Consider the following 20,464-nt stretch of genomic DNA (forward strand, 5'->3'; position numbering starts at 1 on the left):
AAAAACATTCATCCATGGCTATTAGTTTAATACCAGGGATAGGGTGGTCATTTCCAGGCTCAGGCTGATAGAGCCGATAGAACCTGTACAATTAAAGCCGGCCGGACCCATAACTAAATGAGTCCAAAAAGAGCTTCTTTTTTATGAAGGTTTTTGTTGTTTAAACTTTCAAGCATGTCTTCCTCATAACTTGAACATCATGTCTAATTACAAGAACATCATTTCTACTCGGCCAATTAGTGTTTAGTCAGTCACAAAATAACCATCTCATCTCTTCACAAGGGCTTTATCCCTTCCTAGTAACTTTTTTCATCATTACCCTTTGAAACAACTCAACAGCAACAACACGTCAGCCTTACCTCTGCTACCCTCCACGTACGTCACATGATTGAAATCTTTACTCTTCTTTCTCTCATCTTAATTATCTTTCTTATCTTCATTACTTCCTTTCTTTCATGTCTAGATTGATTTAACAATCTCCATACTTCTATGTCCTAGCTGACTCTACAATCTTCATAGCTTCATTTCTAGATTCATTACACGTACTTCTGGTAATCCTTTATTCTACAGTCCTTTGTCATATCTTCAGACAATCTACCCTAGTCTTAATGGCTATTTGAACCTTTTCATTCCACTGCTAAGTCCCCCTACAAGCCTAACGAGCACCTTGACTTCCCCTAACAAGTCTCTGTCAACCTGTCTTGTAATCTTTTTTTTAACTTTACTTTAATTCAGGGTAGATGGCTCACAAGGTACCTAACGTTTTTGAGGAATACAGTTTAGGTGGAACAGGTGAACAGAGAAGACTATTCAATTCATCTACTTAAGCTTTATGTGCTATCAAATTAGCCAGAAGAATAAAGAAACAAATACAAGTATTTGGTTCTTAGTTGAACTAGTCTGGTAAGAACCAATCTCTATCCATTAATAAATCTGTTTAGAAATAATCACGAAGAATTAAATTGAAAAAGTAAAAACTACTAAAACCATGAGAGACATGATCTGGTTTGGTCCATTTGGAAGTTATTTATTTCTACCAAAAGCTTCTAAATTTTGTCGGACCTTGCTTGAAAGGACCTCAAACTCTAAATTAAAACAAGCAGCGATCGTCAATCAGGGCTATTAGACCACCCAACCAGCGATAAGCAACCACCAGTGGAAAACAATGGTAGGATAAAATTCTCTAAGGGGCAAATTTATTTGGGGCTTATGGAGAGTGGTGTAATGTTGAAATTCTATAACCCAATCGTGCATGCCATCATGAAAATCAACAGTAACAATCTGAACCTGCAACTTCACATACCCAAACTACAAGCTCTCCATCTGCACCCACAGACCCAAAGTAATATGGGGAAGGAATAAGCGCAGACTAATAATGATATGGGGAAGAATGAGGGCAGATGAGGAGAAAGATGAAGGATACCAAACATATTGTATGAAACGTCTGGGGTACCTTACCTACAATTTCTCAGAACACTCTCAATGCCACTTACCCTTTACTGTTTCAGCTCCCCCAATGTAACCAAATGCTTTGTCATATTGGGTAGAAAGATCCAAAAAGATTTCTGATCACCTATAAGGACATTACCGCATACCGTATTTTGTTTTAGCTAAACGGCACTATGTATTATCCCTCAAACATTATGATCACAGTGTACAACTAATAAAGCATTGGTTTCAGGTTATTCCAAAATTACGAACTGATAAGGAGAAGTCCAAACCCATCTCCCCACCCCCCCCCCATGTACACAAGGTTGCAGGACAGATGGAGGCAGTGGACCAAGGTGAATGAGTCCCTCATGATTTTTCTGGGACAGGGGGTCCCAATACTCTATAGAACTTTTCCATTTGTGCTCAAGAAGTTTAATGTTGCATAACTATGAGGCCAAAGGTTGGAAGTGCTCAAAACATTTGCATTAGCAAATCAGGGGTTCAAGGTACCTCTAAATCTGTGATTGAGTTTGAAGGTGATTCCCTTCTATCGTGAGCTTTTAAAAACAAAGATAACAAGTTTGAGGTGCAACTTACAAGGATTCATATGAGCATCAGGATACCGAGCCAGTTACTTGGATAAGGACATTGGTGAAATCCAAGAAATGGCTTCACCATGGTGGCAGCCCTCCTGCATGTTTGACATTGCCTATTGGAGCTGAACAAAATTTGATGTGGCGAAGGGGGGGAACGGATAAAAAAGAGAAAGCTCCATTAATGAATGCAAAAATGTCACAGCATTACAAAATATATACCCAAATTGAAAATAAAAAATAAAAAAGTACAGAAACATCAAGCAAGAAAACATACTAAAACAGCATAACTCAAGCTAGCACAGTCCATCAGTTGTTGTACAGCTCCTTTTTACCTGATGACCAATACTTTATGCATTGTTTCAAGCTCTGGATGCAAGTAACGTAATCAAATGAGAAAGGAGATAGATACATCAGCAGTAGCACTCTCATCTCCTTTGAAGCTCTTCTGCAAGAACTTCAGTTTTCACACAGCAATGCTCTCACGCATTAGCATATGCAAAAAGAGCTTCAAGGACCTTCAGTCCTGTACCAGAAAAAGGAAAAAAGGAAGAGGCTAATGTGCACTTCTCATATGGAACTTCACTTTGATGATAGAAGATACAAATAACACACATACACAGATATTTTCACACTGACACGTGGAGCCAAGATAAACCTCAGAGTTTATTTCAATCAATTTTTATAAAAACAAAACCCACAAAATAAGGGTGGAATCAGATTTTGACAGATGAAAGTGACAAAGAGAAATGGTCCAGGGAAAAGAACCTGCCACTAATCTTAGAAAACTAAGAATTGTGATCCATAGAGAGCAATGATCAAACTCTTCAAAGAGTATGGTTGTCCCAAACCGAAAAAAAAAAAAAAAGAGTCTTTCACTTTGCAGCTAATCAATTTATGGGATATCAAGAATGAGTCCAAGGAGAAAAGAGAGGAGCATCCTGAATACACCAAGAATCATTAGGGCCAGAATTTATCATGTCAACCATCAATGAAATCAGAAATACATTAGCAAAGATCTTCAGGAGATACTAACCAACATGAGGCCACTTAAGGAATATTAGTTCCATCACTGGAGTTGAAAAGAATGTTTACCAAAACCAATTATTCCTTTTTGTACAGTCCAAGCAAAGTTTATATAGGCACAAACCCACGGTGGGTGGAAATCAACAATAACCCAAATGAAGTTCTGTAGACAACGAAGGTGCGCTCATCTACAGGGTAATTTATTTACTTTTTGGATTCAGCAAGTAGCCAGTGATAAGCAGATCAATGGAACCCCATGCACAGTGCCACAAATGACTGAAATAAAATCATCAATCTGTTCCAGTGAGTACTTCTACAAAGTCCCATATAAGGTTGAAAGCTCATGACTAATCATCAGCCCATCTGATCCAGTATTCAACTTCAGACATGCATAAAGAATTCAAGAAGCAGAAAAGGGACTAAATATGCTTTGGCACTAGAAACAAATCAAGCATTAACTGTTTATACACTGTTATTCCAAAATGAAATAATTGCTCCCTGTAAGAAATCCCCAATTTGACTGCTCATAAAATTACAAATTCAAGAAAGGAAAGGGCAAACCCAGTGCCAAAGGCTTCCGCACAAGCAGAGTCCTGGGGCTCAATTTTCCTATGCAGTCCTACCCCAACAATTTTGGCTTAGAGGCTGTTTAGATGCCGTGACCTCAGGCTACAACTGCGGTCCACCCCTAGAAAATTACAAATTGTATCACAAAAATGTATCCAGACTACTCTATAACAGAACTTAGCAAAACAGGACAGACTATGACAAAGGGAAAAAAAGCACTGAAACCAACTCCACCAAACAAAGTCAAGGGTTTTCCTTTTTCTGGTATCTAATGTTACAAGAGAAAATCTGGTATCACTGGGGTTTGAACAACAACATTAAGTGACCCATCTCCCCTTTCCCGTGTTTTGTGTCTACCATGACGATGACCACTCTTCTGTTTGGCTTTCTGACTGTTTTCCCCCTTTCCTTCATCATTCCTTTCAGGACTTCTATGTCTCTCTTTACCATGACTACGATGTTTGCTTCTTCTAGAATTTGAGGTTCCATGACTGATGTTTTCACCATCACCTACATTTTGTTTTGACAGAGAAGCATGTTCACCGTCTAAAGACACTTCCTTCACCCTTCTCTTTCCAGAGGATTTCTCAGAAGGTTTACTTCGCAACGAGGCTGGCATTGGTTCATCACCAAGAAGGATGTCTCGAACAGCACCAGAGAGTGAATCATCTTTAGAAGTAATTAGTTGGATTTTAGAAACAGAAACTTCATCTCCCTCATCCAATTTTACCACCACAGGACGTGGCTTTGCATTTGGCTTCTTCTTTGATACCACTGTTTTCTCTGTAAGCTTCACAAGATCATCAACACCATCAGTGGAACAACCTGCCGGCTGAGGTTCATTCACAAGCGGGAAATCTTGGGATGTGATCTCAGTTTTCTCCGATGAAAGATAGTACAGCCCATGTCGTCTACGGTGTTGTGCAAGCAGAGATGTAGATTCAGTTGATAGTTCAGATTCTTCTTTTAGCTGCTGGTCAAAGAAAGAAGTACCATCTATGTCTCCTCTTCGATTACTTCCAAGGGAAAATGAACCTGTCTCAGGGACAAGAATATCACCACAAATAGTATCTAGATCAGAAAGATTCTCTTTCAGCATAAGTCCATCAGGAATCTGAACTCTGTCCTGAGCATTCACTGAAACTGGTCCAAGTTCCTTGGAGAATGCATCATGCATCAGTTTGATCATAGCAGATACCCTGGCTTCTTCCATCTTGACACTGCCTGCTTTTGCAGGAACACAACTAGGTAATTCTTTTTGTACTAGTTCAACTAGCCCAAGTATGTTCCTCACTCTCTCCTGCACTTCCACTTCATCGCTTCCTAACAGTGGGCCCAAAGCCATGTTGACCAAATTTAAAAGGTAGCATATAGATTCATGAGTGAAAGACCTTTTCTCCAAAGAAGTCGAAGGCACTTCATGAGAAAAAATTCTATCTTCTCCATCTTCCATGCTAGTATCATCCACTACCCTGTCTAAACCACCTGGGCCAAACCTTTCATCCTGTGCACAATCTGCAGCAGCCTCACACTTTGCTAAATCAGACCCCTGGGAACACACCCTTTCAGATGCCAAATCAGATATCCCTGCAGCTAAATCATCAGGTGATGAAGCAATAAGTCCACTCAGCTGGAGGTAAGAATGAAGGCAGAAAATCAGAACCTTAAATGCAGATTGGATATATATGGCTCTTATTAATGGAGGTAAAAGGCTGGTGCGTGGCTGCAACAGTGCTTCCATGAGTTCAAATGGGTTCTTCGAGAACTCAACATACTCTCCGGACACCCAAGCAGAAGCAGATAACATCCTGTGCAAGAATGGGTTACCAAGCAACGCAGGGTCAATCAAAAGACCACGCCCAACACGGACAAGCTCTGGTCTAGCATCCCTAACCCTTAGACCAATATCCACAAGCTGGTATGCAATCTCCTCTCCCTTTTGGCAATAGGGATTCCTTGATATTTCACCCAGCAGTGATAAATACCAATCAAAATCGTCAATAATTTCATAAAGATTTCTACCACACGTTGCCAGAATCGACCCAAGAATCTCATTGGCAAATTCAGGATCGGATTTAAGTGCATAATTTACCAAAACCCGGGAGATTTCAGCTACGTTACTTTCAGAAACCATTCCCATGACAAGTTTTAAGGACTCAAGTTTAATATTTGGATCAGCATCGCTCAGACACTTTATCACCACTTCCTTGTTCTCCAACACCGGCCATATAAGCCTAGGTTCAAGAATTGAAAGCGCCCGCAAGCCAAGATATTTAAGGTTTGGATCATCACTTCCCAAAAATTCACGGATCTTCTCAACCGCAAGTTTGACTGCAGATTCATGTTCAGTAAAGCCTGTGACCACAGTACGAATACACTCAAACATCAACGATTTAGCCCCCGTCTTCCCCAAAAGCTCACAAATCGGGACAATAACCCTATTCGCTAACCTCGGTTCTAACGGGGCCAGTTTAGAGAAGATCTTCAGCACCTTGATCAACACCCAATTATTTTTAGAATCAACCAAAATCCTGTAAAAGTCCGGAGCCAATGGAAGATATGATCTGGGATCCCCTGAGGTTAACTCGCAAAAGACTCCAACTGCTGCAGACACTACCTGTGGGTTAGAATTTTCTAAATTCTCTACCAAACGCTTAAAAATGATCCTTGCCGCATCTGGGTACTTGCTAAAAATCTTCAAAACTACAGCAATAGATTTCTTCTTAAGGGAAGTCTTACTACTAGAGAGCAACGTAAAGATTTCAGGAGTCAAGTCCCTAGCGAGATCCAGCGTGGCAATAACGGATAAGCATTCAAGAGCGAGGCCTACCTCATATTCGTTGGTGCTCGTGAGGTCCTTGCGTAGCTGGTTGGTTATGAGAAGGATGACATCAGTGTCTTCATGGAAAGATTGCGAGGCAGCGAGGTATCCAATTTTCTTGTGTGAAAACCGGGTGGAGCTCATTACTTCCACGACATGGAAAGAAGCCCAAGAAATGTCGATGCCGTGGATAGAATTTAGGTATGTAAGCTTCTGAAGAGCGATGGACTTGGTGTGGAGGTCTGTGGATTTTATCTCCTTGCGGATCTCTTCCACGGCTTTGGCGATGAACTTGGATTCCCCAATCACCTGCAGACGGATGCCTTTGATCATGTCCTCTAATGAACGTTGGAATAGCGTCTCCATGATTAAAGACGTCGTCATTGAAGAAGGGGCAGCACCCAAAGACACTCCCTTCTGCAAATTTAAAGGAGAACAGATCCCGAACAGGGAATTCGATATTTGAATTTTATCTACTTTCAGGAATTGGGGAATAGGAACGAGTTGATGGCGTTGAACAGCTTCTGATGCAAAACCTAGACAGAGGAGTGGAGAAAAAATTTAATACTTCCGCGCGGGGAATTCGATTTCGACCCCTTGTCCATTTTTGATGAAAAGAGAAGAAATACTATTGAGCAGAACAGGATTCCTTTTGTCTTTTCGCAAATAAACACGAAGCTATGCTTCGGCGGTCCTCGTCTCTTCGAATTCACCGAGACACAGACCGGTGAGGTACTGAGGTCCGCAGCAATTCCAAATGACGCAAATGTCCCCGCTGGTTTTTTTTGGTAGGAAAATGCCCCTCGCTGATTATCATATTCAATTATATATACTTTTCTTGGATAAAAAATGAGATGATTATATTTAAAATAAATTGCACTGACACCTTAAAATGGAAGCTTAAAGCACTAATATCCCATTTTGTGTTTAAAAAACACATAGGTCATGTTCTGTTAGAATGATTAGTTATATTATCGCAAAGACTATTATATCCTTCTAAAAAGTCTTATTTTCATTTACCCAAAAAAAAAAAAAAAGACATTCTTTCGCGTACAAAGTTTATTTGATGAAGAATTTGATTTTAGGTTTTTTTCTCCTCAAATTTTGGTAAGGGCATTTTTAGAATCAAAGAAAAATAAACAGTAGCTTAACTGTTTCACGAACCTAATGGACTAATGTGTGTAATGAATTGGGGTGTTTGTATTTTCTAAACATAACTTGAAACCCTTTTGACAATTTTTTCGGTTCACAATTTTTGTAAACATCAATTTTAGTGGCTTTTTTATTCGTTAGAACCGGATGAAAATTGTCAAAATGTTTTACAATGGTTCAACCCCAAGAAGAAGCTTCTGAAAGGTTTTAAGTCAATTGGTTTCTACAACAATTATGGCTCTAAAAGCTTAAAGTAGGGGGGTGGCTTTGGTTGTTGGCTCATTGCAATGACAAATTGACTCTTCTTGCTTTTAGATTCTCAAATCCTTCACCCTGGATAACTGTATGTCTGTATGCCCCTCCTTGCTATTCGGATAGAGTTTTATTCTGGGAACAAATGGAGTCCTTCCTTGTTGCTCTCAAATGTCCTTTCCTCATTATAGGTGACTTTAATGAAGTGTTATCTGCCAAAGATAAGGCAGGGGGATTTTCAAAGCTACCTCTTCCCGAAATGCCCTCTAGAATATCATATGTCTTCTTGGCCTTATGGAGTTATCTCCCCGTGGATCGTCCTTTACATAGACAAAAACCTCCCAATCAAATTAAAGAAAAGCTTGACCACTATTTTATGGACCCTAGTTGGATTGCTCTAAACCCTAATGCTACATTGTTGAAATTGATAGCTTTGTGCTCAAATCATAACCCTATCCTTTTGTCCGTGTCCTCTCTCTGTGTACGGGGGCACAGACTGTTCCATTACCAAGTAGCTTGGGACCTTCACCCCAATTGTAAGGAGGTAGTGCCTTTAGTTTGGGTAGGTAGTAGGGGGGCACCTCTTGGGGGAAAGCTAGCATGTCTCTCCCATTTTCTTCAAGGGTAGAATAGGTCGGTGTTTGCCAATGTTAATAACCTCTTTGAGTGTTAGTCCCTTGAAATTGATGCACTTGAATTTGAATCCAACCCTAACTAGAAAATCATTTTGGAAAAGAAAGAAGTCTTGTCCTGGGTGTAAAATCATTTTGGAAAAGAAAGAAGTCCTATCTTGGGTGTTCAATGCTGAAGAATGGTTTTGGTTTTAAAAATCCAAGTCATTATATATCTCGAATGGGGACAGAAGCACTAGGTTTCACCATCTTGCTTCAAAGATCCAGTGTCACAAGAGGAGAATTAATATTCTTAATCACAATGGGTCACCCTGTCGAAACCTCAAAGTATCATTGCTGGTTTTACGAAGAATTTACATAATCTTTTCTCCACTTCAAATCTATTGGATACTTCTTTTGTGGAATGTCTCTTCCCTCTCCTTCATAACCAATCCATATTGGAAGGGTTATCGGCCCCTCCATCTCTTAAGGAACTAAGAAAGGTTGTCTTCTCCATGGGAACATATGAAGCTCCAAGTTTTGATGGTTTTAATGCTTACTTCTTCCAAGAAAAAAGGGATATTATTCAATTTGATATCCTTTAGTTTGCCAACTCATCTTCCATGAGCTCAATTTGCCTTGGGGAACCAACCGCACCTTGGTCTACCTTATCCTAAAAAAAGAAGAAAAAAAACCCAAAGGTGGTAATTGACTTTAGGCCTATAAGCCGCTGCAATGTGACTCATAAAATCCTGGTGTTTGCTTGTGTCTAAAAATGCAATGCAAGTGCACGTGTTGCAATCAAGTAGTAAATAGTAAGTAGAGTATCGATCCCACAGATAATTTTATCTTTAACTCTTAATATAAAAAGAAGACTAATTTAAACAAAATTTTTTAAAAAAATTAATTTATGATTAAGAAACTAAATAAATGAAAGATATGTGAATTAAACTAGAGATCCTAAATGGAGAACACGCAATAGAAGGAACTATAATAAGTGGTATGAATTATTGCGAATCAATTTCCCCTCCCCTGAATTTGGGCTGTGAATGCTACAGCAACGTTGTAGCACAAGGCATATCAAAGAACTTGGAACGAAATTGCACACGGGTATCTTTCCAATTCATATATGCACTAACATCCTATTTCAAAACCCTCATATTCCTATGGAGAATTGAACTGAGGATATGAATTACGCCCGAGTTCCAATAGTGGTTACATGAGACAGATGAGTATTCCTACCCTACCCACTAATTAGCTAAACCCACATAAGGATCAAGCTAACTCACGCTATACAACATTGATCTAACTCTAATTAACTTTCCAATTAACTAAAACCACAACATTCACTCACGGATGGTCAATCGATAAATAAAATTACTCAAAAACATGCATGCTTAATACATCGATAATAAACTGTGCTACAGCATAGCTACAACAAACTGGATAACCACAGTTCAAATCACAAGTTCGGGTACTCTTATCAACCCAACAAAATAAGAAATTAGCTCAAATACAGAGAAATAAATGCAACAATTAACAGAGTTCAGCTAGAATATGAAGAAGTAGGAACTATAAAACCAAATAGAGAACTAGGAGAATGCTTCCACAATGCTCCAGCTCCCTATCACCAGATGCTTTTCCTCATGTACGAGCTCCCTCTCCGTCTCTGGTCTTCCCTTTTCTTCCTTCTCTAGTAGCTCATCCGCCTCTTTATTTTCCCCAATTTCCCCCCAAAGTCATAGGGTAAAAGTGGATTGTAGGATTAAAACCTTTCCTTTTGATATCAAGGGCTAAGGTCCTTCACATAATGACAAGAGGTATGTCTAATTAGTTAGCCCTTTTTAGTAATTCCACTAGGTGATGTCACGTGTGTTCAATCTGGGAAAATCCTGCTACTGTAATGCTGCAGCATTTTTACAGCAAGCTGAGAAGACTTGTTCTTTGTTCCTCTTCTATGTTTCATGCCATATCTTCATCCTTTATGGTTCTTTTTTTACAATGCCAAGAAAAAGAGGGATGATCAATTCCATCCATTAATTCAAAAGAAAATCATGCATGAATGACATAAAAGATCTTTACAAGATTTAAAACACTAAGACTCACTAAAACAAAATTTAATGATAATTAACACTAAAACAAAGAGAAGATATTCTTGAATCAAGCTATCTCAAGTATAAAATTACTAGAATTACCTCTATTTCATAGAGTTATCACATGCATGCATGGGTAGTAACATGAAATTATATTTGATATAATGCTTTACTATTTCATTTCAACTATGACATGATGGGAATGGGTGGTTAGCGCATACATGTATATCTTTATTCGGAATTGTGGGTTCGTCCATTGCCCTTGGTACCTTTACACCTCGTATAAGCCTTATGTGCATTTGCTTTGAATGTCTAAATGCATGGTTAAGAACCTATTATCATGCCATCACCTTATTGGCAGGGGTATTGAGGCCGAATGACCTGTGACAACGGTGCTAGATTGTAGGCATCCAATAACCTATTAGAGCAGGTGAGGGGACACAGCAGACCACGTGTCATTCATGATAGGGTTGCATATAAGAAGGGGCTCATGGGGGAGGGGACATGAGGTAGCCTGCCTATTATATGTAGATCACCATGGGGTTACAAGAGGCATAGTCTGAGTTAGTTAGTGCCATAGGATGTGACCTTTCCTAGATATGCAAGAATAGATGACCCAGTTGGTTGGTGCCATAGGAAAGGTATCCAAACCTAATATGACATAATTGAGTAGATAATCTCTTGCATTAGGCTAAGAAGTTCCCTAACACGCGGCACTTCTAGTGCCAATGGTTGTGGTGAGAGAGTGTGGCTCTAATCTACAAATATGGTCGTTGATTGGAATGTTATCTTTATACCTTGGTCATGATGCCCAGTTCGGTCGGAGCGGTTGGGGTCAATCAGAGACTTCTTAGAGGAGGCTGGTGTTATATCTTAATGCATGTCTACCTAGATAGAGACTAGTATGGTTATACTCATAGAAGCATATTGCCATATACATTACACATGTACATTACATTTGCATGTCATTATTCATACATGTGTTAAATGCGTGGTTATATGATAATGTTGATCACCTGAGTTCGTTGGAACTCATCCCTTGTGAAAACCTTTTTTTAGATTCTCTTATAGTGTGATGTCGGAGTGCCTAATGCAGGACCCGTATGACCTAATGGTGGTCGAGGACATGGAGACGCATAGCGACTCGTGTCCATGCATGAAGTGCTCATAGGGTGTTCAACCTTTTTGAGCACCATGTGGTTATATTTAGGGACATGGTGGACTTTGATTGAGGTTTCATCCTTTTACTATGGGAAATTGAACGATATTAATTACATTGTTAAACACCTTTCGATTTTAATACACTAAACTCTTGACTTCCGCTGACCTTTTCATGAATGTTTGTAATAATTATTTATATATTTAATCTCACTCTTTGATTATGTTGTGTGAATGATTTTGGATTGATTGTAGACATTGATCCTCATGACTGTGGATCACATCCATGGGTATTCGGGTGAGTCAGATATCGGTTGAGTGGGTGTGACACCTCAACTCACCCTGTTAGAATCCCCATCGTAGAGCTCCTCGCTGCAGCTCTCAAAATGCCATCAATTGACTGAAGAAAAATGAAAAAAACCAAAGAAAATCGGCCCAGTTCAAGAGGTCAAACTAAGATTAAATGACATACAAGCCATGGTTCAAATACAAGCAAATACAAACATGCCAACTCAATACAGATTAACCTACTCTTCATGTTGATATTTAGAATAGCAGTTTGACTCTATATCATGGTTCAAGGAATTGACCTTGGAACGATTGATTGATATTGATAGACTCCTGATAAATAAAAATAATGAACGCGAACCAACCGGATTGAACCGTAGTCGGTTCGGTTATCGAGTCGGGACCGGAACGAGTATTTAACCAGAAAGTTTCTTGAGTGTTAAGGAACCTAACAATTATGGGAAGAAATGTGATCCCGCCAAATTCGGGATGGGCATTCGTGCCTAAAAATGAATCAATCACTACTCAGAATGGGGGAGTCAAAACCCTACGATCAAACGGCTGCGAAGGAGATTCATGAATAGATCTAATGGTTGGAAGCAAGAGGTAAATTGTATATAAGAAAATGAACAACCCAAAGAAAAAGGTAATTAAATCGTTTCCCTTCATTCCCTCTTTTAATTAAGCTATGCAACTCGCCGGAGCTCTTTGGTGGTGCTCTTATTGACTTAGCCATCGGAGGTGGCTTCTCGACCGATGAGTCGGCTGACATTTGATGTTCATTTTGTAGGCCTCCGGCGGTTGGATAATTTTCAGACGCATCATTTGGTGTCATATGTGGGAAGCAATTTAAAAAAGTTATGGTAGACACAAGATCGACACTTCTGAGAAATCATAATCAGATTCGTCCACCACCTCAGGGTGGAGTTCTGATTCCCTCTGATGGAGACCTATTACAAGAGATCAAGGAGCAAGAAGAAGAATAAGTAAACAGTGGCGGGTGCATGGACGATCAAAATGGAGAGATACAGATTATACTGGCCATCCAAGAATAGATGAATCAGAACTAACAACAGATGAACCAAATGTAGGCTCAATTCCTTGAGATGCAAGTGCCACTTAGAACGATGGCTAGGGGCCTGGGGGCCCCAAGGAACCCGAAACCTTATGATCAGGAAGAAGCGAGAAGGCTGGCTCAATGAACTAGGAGGAGGGCTTCGCTTGTGAGAAGACGTTCGCCAGGAGGAGAAAGACCCGGCCGAGGGGCAAAATTTTCGATAGCCACTTGATAGAAACCAAGACATAACGAAAGAGAAGACGTATAGGGCCAATGTTCAGGAGTGCAAAAAATGGGAGAACTTCCTTAGAGGTGAGGCCGATCTGCAAGATCGATCACAAAGCAGTCTAACGGGGACTCTAACAAGGTTCAAAAGAGGTGTTCGAATGCATTCCAACACATTCTGACAAAGGAAGCGTTCGAACACCCAACACCAAGGCTATTCAAATTGATCGTGAGTTGGCTGATATAAACCAGAAGTTGGGACAACTCACTAAGGGAAAGAAGACAAATGACATGGACTCGATCATCAAGAAACCCCGTTCGTCGATGCGATTGCCAGGTATGAATTTCCCCAAAATTTTAGACTCCTAACCTTCTCTCTATTTGACAAGTGTGGTGATCCGGTAGTGCATATAAGTTATTACCAGCAAACAATGGTAGTTGCTGGAAATAGGGCTGCAACAGGGTCGGCCTGGGTTGGGCTTTTGCAATCCCAAGCCTAGCCCTATATATCTCTAATCTAAGCCCATTCTCGTCCTGACCCTAATTCAGGGCCAAGGATTATTGTCCCTGACCCTAAGCCCTACATGGCCAAGCCAAGCCCATTCCCACCCTGATTGACCCTATCCCTGGCCCTAATCTACGTTGTCCCTAGCCCTGGCCTTGATTGGCCTTGTCCATGGCCCTGATTGGCCTTGTCTGTGGCCCTAATTGGCCTTGTCTCTAGCCCTGATTGGCCCAATACCTGGCCCTAGCCCTAGCCCTAGCCCTAGCCCTGGCCCTGATTGGCCTTATTTGTCCCTAGCCCTAGTTGACCATATTCTTGGCCTTGGCCCTGATTGATCATATCCTTGTCCTTGTTTCTAATTCATTGAGATCAAGTATCAAGGACAAGATTAGGGCCAAAATCAGGGCCAAGGTCAGGGCCAAAAGTTAGGGATGGGTCAGGACAGGCCCGCCCTACGCAGGGCCATAATATTTTGGCCCTAACCTGCCCTTAGGGTCTAAAATCTTAAGCTAGGGCCGTCAAGGCCAAACTTGCACCCCTAGCTGGAAATTCCAACGAGATCTTATTCAGATCTTCTCTTATAAGAGCAGCACAGAAGCGATTCTCAAACTTGCGATAGTCAAATTCGATGAATTAGCCCTAAAGTTCTTATGTTGGTTTCAAAGTAGCATACAAACAAAAAAGACCGAGGAGACTCTATTCACCACAAAACAAGCAAAGAATGAATCTATTGAGAGTCTCGATGAACATGTGGCAAAAACGACTCTTTTTACAGGAATTTCTCATAGATGCCTCTTGGAGTTGCTACTACAAGATATGCCAACCACGTATGCCGAACTTGTCAAGAAGTGCTAGAAGCAAGTAGAGGTGACGAAAATCCTTGATGCTCGACAAGGAGAAGCAAAAATAGCAAGTAAGGAACAAAAGGCTCTTGAGAAAGGGCAAGGTTCTAAGGGACAAAACAATGATTGAGGAAACAAGGGACGTTTTAATTGGAGGTAGTGATCTCTTGATCAAGTAGAATACACACCATTAAACGCCCGACGGTCCAAAATTTTGATGCATATCAAGGATCAGGATATTCTAAGATGGCCACCAAATATCTAAGCCTGAGGAGAGGAACATGAACAAATACTGCAGATTCCATAGGGATTATAGGCATTACACAGATGATTGTAGGCACTTGAAAGCAGATATCAAGAGGTTAATAACTTAGGGGCATATTGCAAGTTATGTGAAGCTAAAGAAAGATGATCGGGAGAAGAGAATCATAGAAGAGAGGAGAGAATGATCGGGAAGCAGGGATTGCAGGCCTGAGACTTTCAACACAAAAAAAGGAAAGGAGGTAGTCAAGGCAAGCCGATCCCCAATCTTAACAATTTTGGAGGATCAGAGCCTAAGTCTCTTAGGAGAGTGAAGGTGAGATCTAAATTTGTTGGATCGGGAGAAGCTATCAAGAAGAGGAAAAGGCCTAGTTCACAAGACACAATTGCCTTTTCTAAAGAAGATGAAAGAGGAGTCTGTACTCCCCCTAATGATGCGATCGTGATAAAAATTGAAATTGGTTGTCGGGAGGTTCACCGAGTACTTGTCAATACAGGATCTTCCGCTAATCTTCTCTCTTTTGAAGTTGACCAAAAGCTGAAAATGGATGAAGACTTGATGGAGCAAAGTTTGACACACTTATACAGATTTGTGGGATCCTCAACAATAGTAGAAGGAACAATGCAACTGAATTGGATCATTGGGACATACCCGAAGGAAGCTACGGTTCGATTAAATTTCTTGATCGTTCGTGAACTACTAGCATGTAATGTGATTCCTAGAAGACCAACCCTGACCAAGTTAGGAGTTGTTGTGTCACCTAGACACATGAAAATAGAGTTCCCAATGGATAATGGCATTGGAGAAGTGGCCTCAAATCAGGAGACTTCCTAACAATGTTACATCTCATACCTAAAAGACAAGAGTTGGACTAGTAGCATACCGCTTGGCCTTGCCTCCGTCACTTGCTGGAGTTCACAATGTGTTCCATGTTTCAATGCTTCGGGAATACCTAGAAAACCCGGAACACATACTACAGCAAGCACCCGAAGGACTTAGTGCCGATCTTTCTTATGATGAAGGACCAGCCGAGATCCTAGATAGAAAGGACAAGCAGTTGCGGAATCGCACCATCCCTCTGGTGAAGATCCGATGGAAAAACCATACCCCTGAAGAAGCTTCATGGGAGAAAGAAGAAGACATGAAGGAGAAGTTTCCTCATCTTTTTGGAAGCACAGGTACGCTTTCAATTTCGAGGACGAAATTCTTTTAAGGGGGGGAGAATGTAATATCCAACCCTATTCTAACCTTGACCCTGACCCGGATCCACTGTTGTATTCAGGTCCGAGGACCCGAAGCGGTGGAAGAAAAGATTTATGGACCATTCTGATTGATGATCTTGATTCGGAGACCGAACCCATGGACATTGACAATGATACCCCTTGCTTAAATGCATTGTCAGTGTTTAAGGAAAATCTGCGCATCGGAGAAGATTAATATGGTTGATGTACCAAATGACCTCCTGTGCACAATCCGAAGGTATTCCCCGAAACTAGACTTCTTGATTGAATTGTGGAAGAAAACCTCACTCAATTTGACCTTGTATAGCCTTTCAAATCCCTACTTGAAGTTGCTGTTCTAAACTTGAGTTTCTGCTGAAATCATCTTGGTCGATCATTTTGGTCGATCATTTTGGTCGATACCATCGACCAAAAGCATCGACCAAAATGTCCCAGTCTGCCAAGTTAATGATTCCATGGAATATTCCTTTTCTATTTAATATGACCTCGAGCCTTGAGCCTTTTGCAATCATTTTTCTCACCTGGGAACGTGGGGAGAGCTTCCCAAAGCAGCTCCTTGGTTAGTGTGAAGGGTATCTCATCCAAGACACTTAGTTTATCATTGATTCTTGCCTTCATCTTCTACACTAAGGTAAGACTCTTCATTCCACTCTCTACCCTACCATTTTCTACTCCTTTCTATTGTCATCTTGCTGATGGGACATTTGGAATGGTGCTGCAACCTTGCAACCACCACTCCAAGTGCCTACTCATGCTCAATCCATGATTCCCTTAGCCATTCATTGATGCTAATGCTTATATCTCATGCCTAGCATATGTATTCCATGATTTACCTATTAACATCATACCATTTGATATCAAACTGAGCTATAAAGTGTATTATGTTCATGTTTAACATTGCCATATGATTCCAATCGAATTTCTATTAGTTCCTCTAGCTATTGCATGCTATTCCTCATCAATGCAATCAATTCCAACTCATGCCATGATGTTTATCACTTGAACTTGATAGCTCAAATTGGGGCTTTTTAATTAGACCATTGGATTGGGTTAATTCCTTGATTTATAGTGTCCTACTACTGTTGTTAAGTATGCCTCCAAGTTCCAGTTGATCCGAACACCGAAAGACTCATTTCGGACCAAAATCCCCAAAATCCACTATTCCCCGAGGACTATTTTGGTCGATCATTTTGTCGATACCATCGACCAAAACCATCGACCAAAGTTGTTGCTTGTAAACAACCTTGGTCGGTTTTGACTCGAATGACATCCGATCTTCCCGACTTCATTTCTAACTTATTATTGATGTTTGTTTAGGGCCTTAACGCTTCTATTGGACTATTCTTGGTATTCTCAATTCATCATCAACTCATCCAAGGTAAGGATGGTTATATCCATAAACATATAAGTCATCAAATATTGAACTATGCTTTATTCAAAGAATGAAGTCCCTAAATTTCTTTCAATCATTATGATACTTGATACATGATGTGTTGGAGCGTGAATATTTAAATCTTTATACAATTGTTGTGTTACTCTATCATTTTGATTTGCTTATGTTTATAATGATTCGTTTCAATATCATGATTTGAGTACTATTATGAATATGCATTGGATGCATGAGAAATGATGAGATCTGATGTGTGATTGCTTACGTATGACTTGGGATTGGAGGGTGTCCTACCGACACTTCGTCCTTGGGCATCGGAGGGAATAGTATGGGATATTCTCCGATGGTGCCTATCGACACTCTCCCGAGTTATTGGATGACATACATAGGAGTGTCTAGTTGTGTGGCTAGGTTCATCCTTGTGGTGTCGGACCCGAATCGGAAGGGCATTGAGACCGAACAACCCGTGGTAGTGTATGGTTGGATGGGCGCTCAGGGCCGGTAGCCAATCCGGTCCAGGGGGACATAAACCATGCTACGGACACGAAAGGGGCCATTTATTGGTAGAGTTGCATATGGATAGACTTGGGCTCACGGGCGCTCAAGACCGGTAACCAATCCGTGAGAGGACGTGAGAGCTTCCGTTTACTATATGTGGATGACCAATAGGGTTGATGAGTCCGAAATCTGGATTTCGCCGACTCTAGTGTGAAGGATACGGAAAGGATCGCCGGGGCGAGGAATGGACGTATCCGAATCGACTTGACAGACCGAGTAGATGACTTACATTGGGCTAGGCTTTCTTGTGACATGCGCAAGATACTTGACCAAATGGTGATGTGAGAGAGCGATGATCGATTCCCCCTTACCATGGTTTTTGATGACTTTACCGATCTTCCCGGGCATTCCCAAGATATGGAAATGGGAGAGTGACTGACGACCCGAGAGAAGTACGGTGCTATGACTTAAAGCATGTCTACCTTAGAGACCAACATTCATAGAGTTAGGCTCATATCGCATCATATGTTCCATATCACATTGCATTATTATATGTTCGAATGTGTATGATTTCTAATTATGGAATAACTTCCTTTTGAGTTCTTCGAACTCATTCCTTTTGTGCAAATGTTTTAGATTACATTCCGGGTACCAAAGATTACGATGGCACCTCTTATGAGGCGGACTATGATTCCACATACTACCCTCCGGGTAGTGGCGTCGGTGAGGATTCGTATATTGGAGCCGAGGAGGATTATTATTCGCACCGGGGTTAGCCCCACGGTTGTGCGGGAGCGGCATGCTGGGTTTACTTCATCCGTCTTGTTGAGGAGACTACTATTAGTATAGAAGAAACCCTAGCATAGTGCCCCATTCCCCTGGTGTATTTGTGGAACCATTGGTCTTGTAACTAACTTATCTTTGAGTTTATCTTTTGACACTTAGACATGTATTTGACGTTATCACACTTCTTTTCCGCTGTTCCGAGAGAGTGGTTATCATACCTTCTCTCACCCTTAAATGCTTTAATGTTATTGCCTTCCACACTCTGATTTATTTAGTCTTATCTTATTCATGATATTAAGTATTAACTGTTTTTACCATTGATTATTATTATTCATGATTGTGTTACCGTGTATGTGGGAGGCATGGACCTCAGATCATTGATCCTTGGACTGTGGATCACATCCCGGGTATTCCAAATGGGGTACCGGCTGGGTGGATGTGACAATGGTAGCATGGTCGGTAGAGCTGAGCGAATACGAAGTGGATTTAAAACCCTGAACAACCATCAAGGCACAGGCGTTGGCAGACTTTGTGGTCAAGACAATTGCCCCCGTGACACAGATTGTCGAACCCCTGGGTTCTATGCCATAGGATATCCATGTGAATGGATTGAGTAATAAAAAAGGAGAGGCAAGAATCCTTTTGAAAAGCCTTGATAGTTTTCTCATTCAATATGCCCTCAAGTTTGGATTTGAGACAAGTAATAATGAAGCAGAGTGCAAGGCTCTCCTTGCAGGCCTTCAGCTCGTAAGGGCACTTGCCATATCAGAAGTTATGATCTATAGTGACTCTCAATTAGTGGTAAATCAAGTTCAAGACAAAAGAGTCCCGATGGGTCAAATATCTAGGGACAACACGACAATCGGTGAAGGAATTCAAAAAGGTTCAAATTTCCCAAGAAGGAATCAATCACTAACTCAGATTAGGGGAATTGAAACCCTACGATCAAACGGCTATGAAGGAGATTCGTGAATAGATCTAACGGTCAGAAATATGAGGTAAATCGTATATAAGAAAATGAACAAGTCGAGAAAAGGTTAACTGAATCGTTTTCCTCTACTCCCTCTTTTTATTAAGCTTTTCAACTCGCCGGAGCTCTTTGGTGGTGCTCTTATTGACTTAACCATCGGAGGTGGCTTCCTGACCGATGAGTCAGCCCACATCTGATGTTCGTTTTGCTAGCCTTTGACGGTTGGACAATTTTCAAACACATTAACTCCTTATCCAAGAGATATTGAGGGGGTTCAGATTTGGCCTCAATGGTTCAAATCTACCTTGAAACTGTATAGGTTTGGACTTAAAATCTTGGTCCCACAAGATGGGTCGGGGTTGGGCCAGGGTGAAGTCTTTGACTTGGGCTGACCTTTTAGGTGGAGCTCGATCCTACCATCTTAGATTTTTTTTCTTCCTTGAAAGTTGGCTAATCACGCATTTTTTCCCCCTTCAGCCCAAGGTTAAGTGTCTAACCTGACATCACCCCATTAGAGTTTAGGATAGGAGCAAAGCTAGACTAGGGTATTTAGTGTCAGGGTCAGGGTTTAGAAAAGTCCAACTCAACTTGACTCTCTTACCGCATTAGATCTAGTTATGGTCAGGGGTAATATTGTAGAGTTTGGATCAACTCCTTGTCAGACCTCTAATGCTTTTTAACCACACACAGAGAGGT

General features: G+C 40.9%; 1 protein-coding gene across 1 annotated transcript; it reads right to left on the reverse strand.

The window, feature by feature from the left end:
• Window positions 1-1,737: 1,737 nt before the first annotated feature.
• On the reverse strand, window positions 1,738-7,217 carry DELTA-ADR (delta-adaptin). Its single transcript, XM_089144898.1, has one exon. It carries the CDS (start codon window positions 6,820-6,822, stop codon window positions 3,892-3,894), a length of 2,931 nt encoding a protein of 976 aa, XP_089001024.1. The 5' UTR covers window positions 6,823-7,217; the 3' UTR covers window positions 1,738-3,891.
• Between the last annotated feature and the right edge of the window lie 13,247 nt (window positions 7,218-20,464).

This window comes from Hakea prostrata, chromosome 2 (genome assembly GCF_041222555.1).
Source record: "Hakea prostrata isolate BN-2017 chromosome 2, UWA_Hpros_2, whole genome shotgun sequence".
NCBI lineage: Eukaryota > Viridiplantae > Streptophyta > Magnoliopsida > Proteales > Proteaceae > Hakea > Hakea prostrata.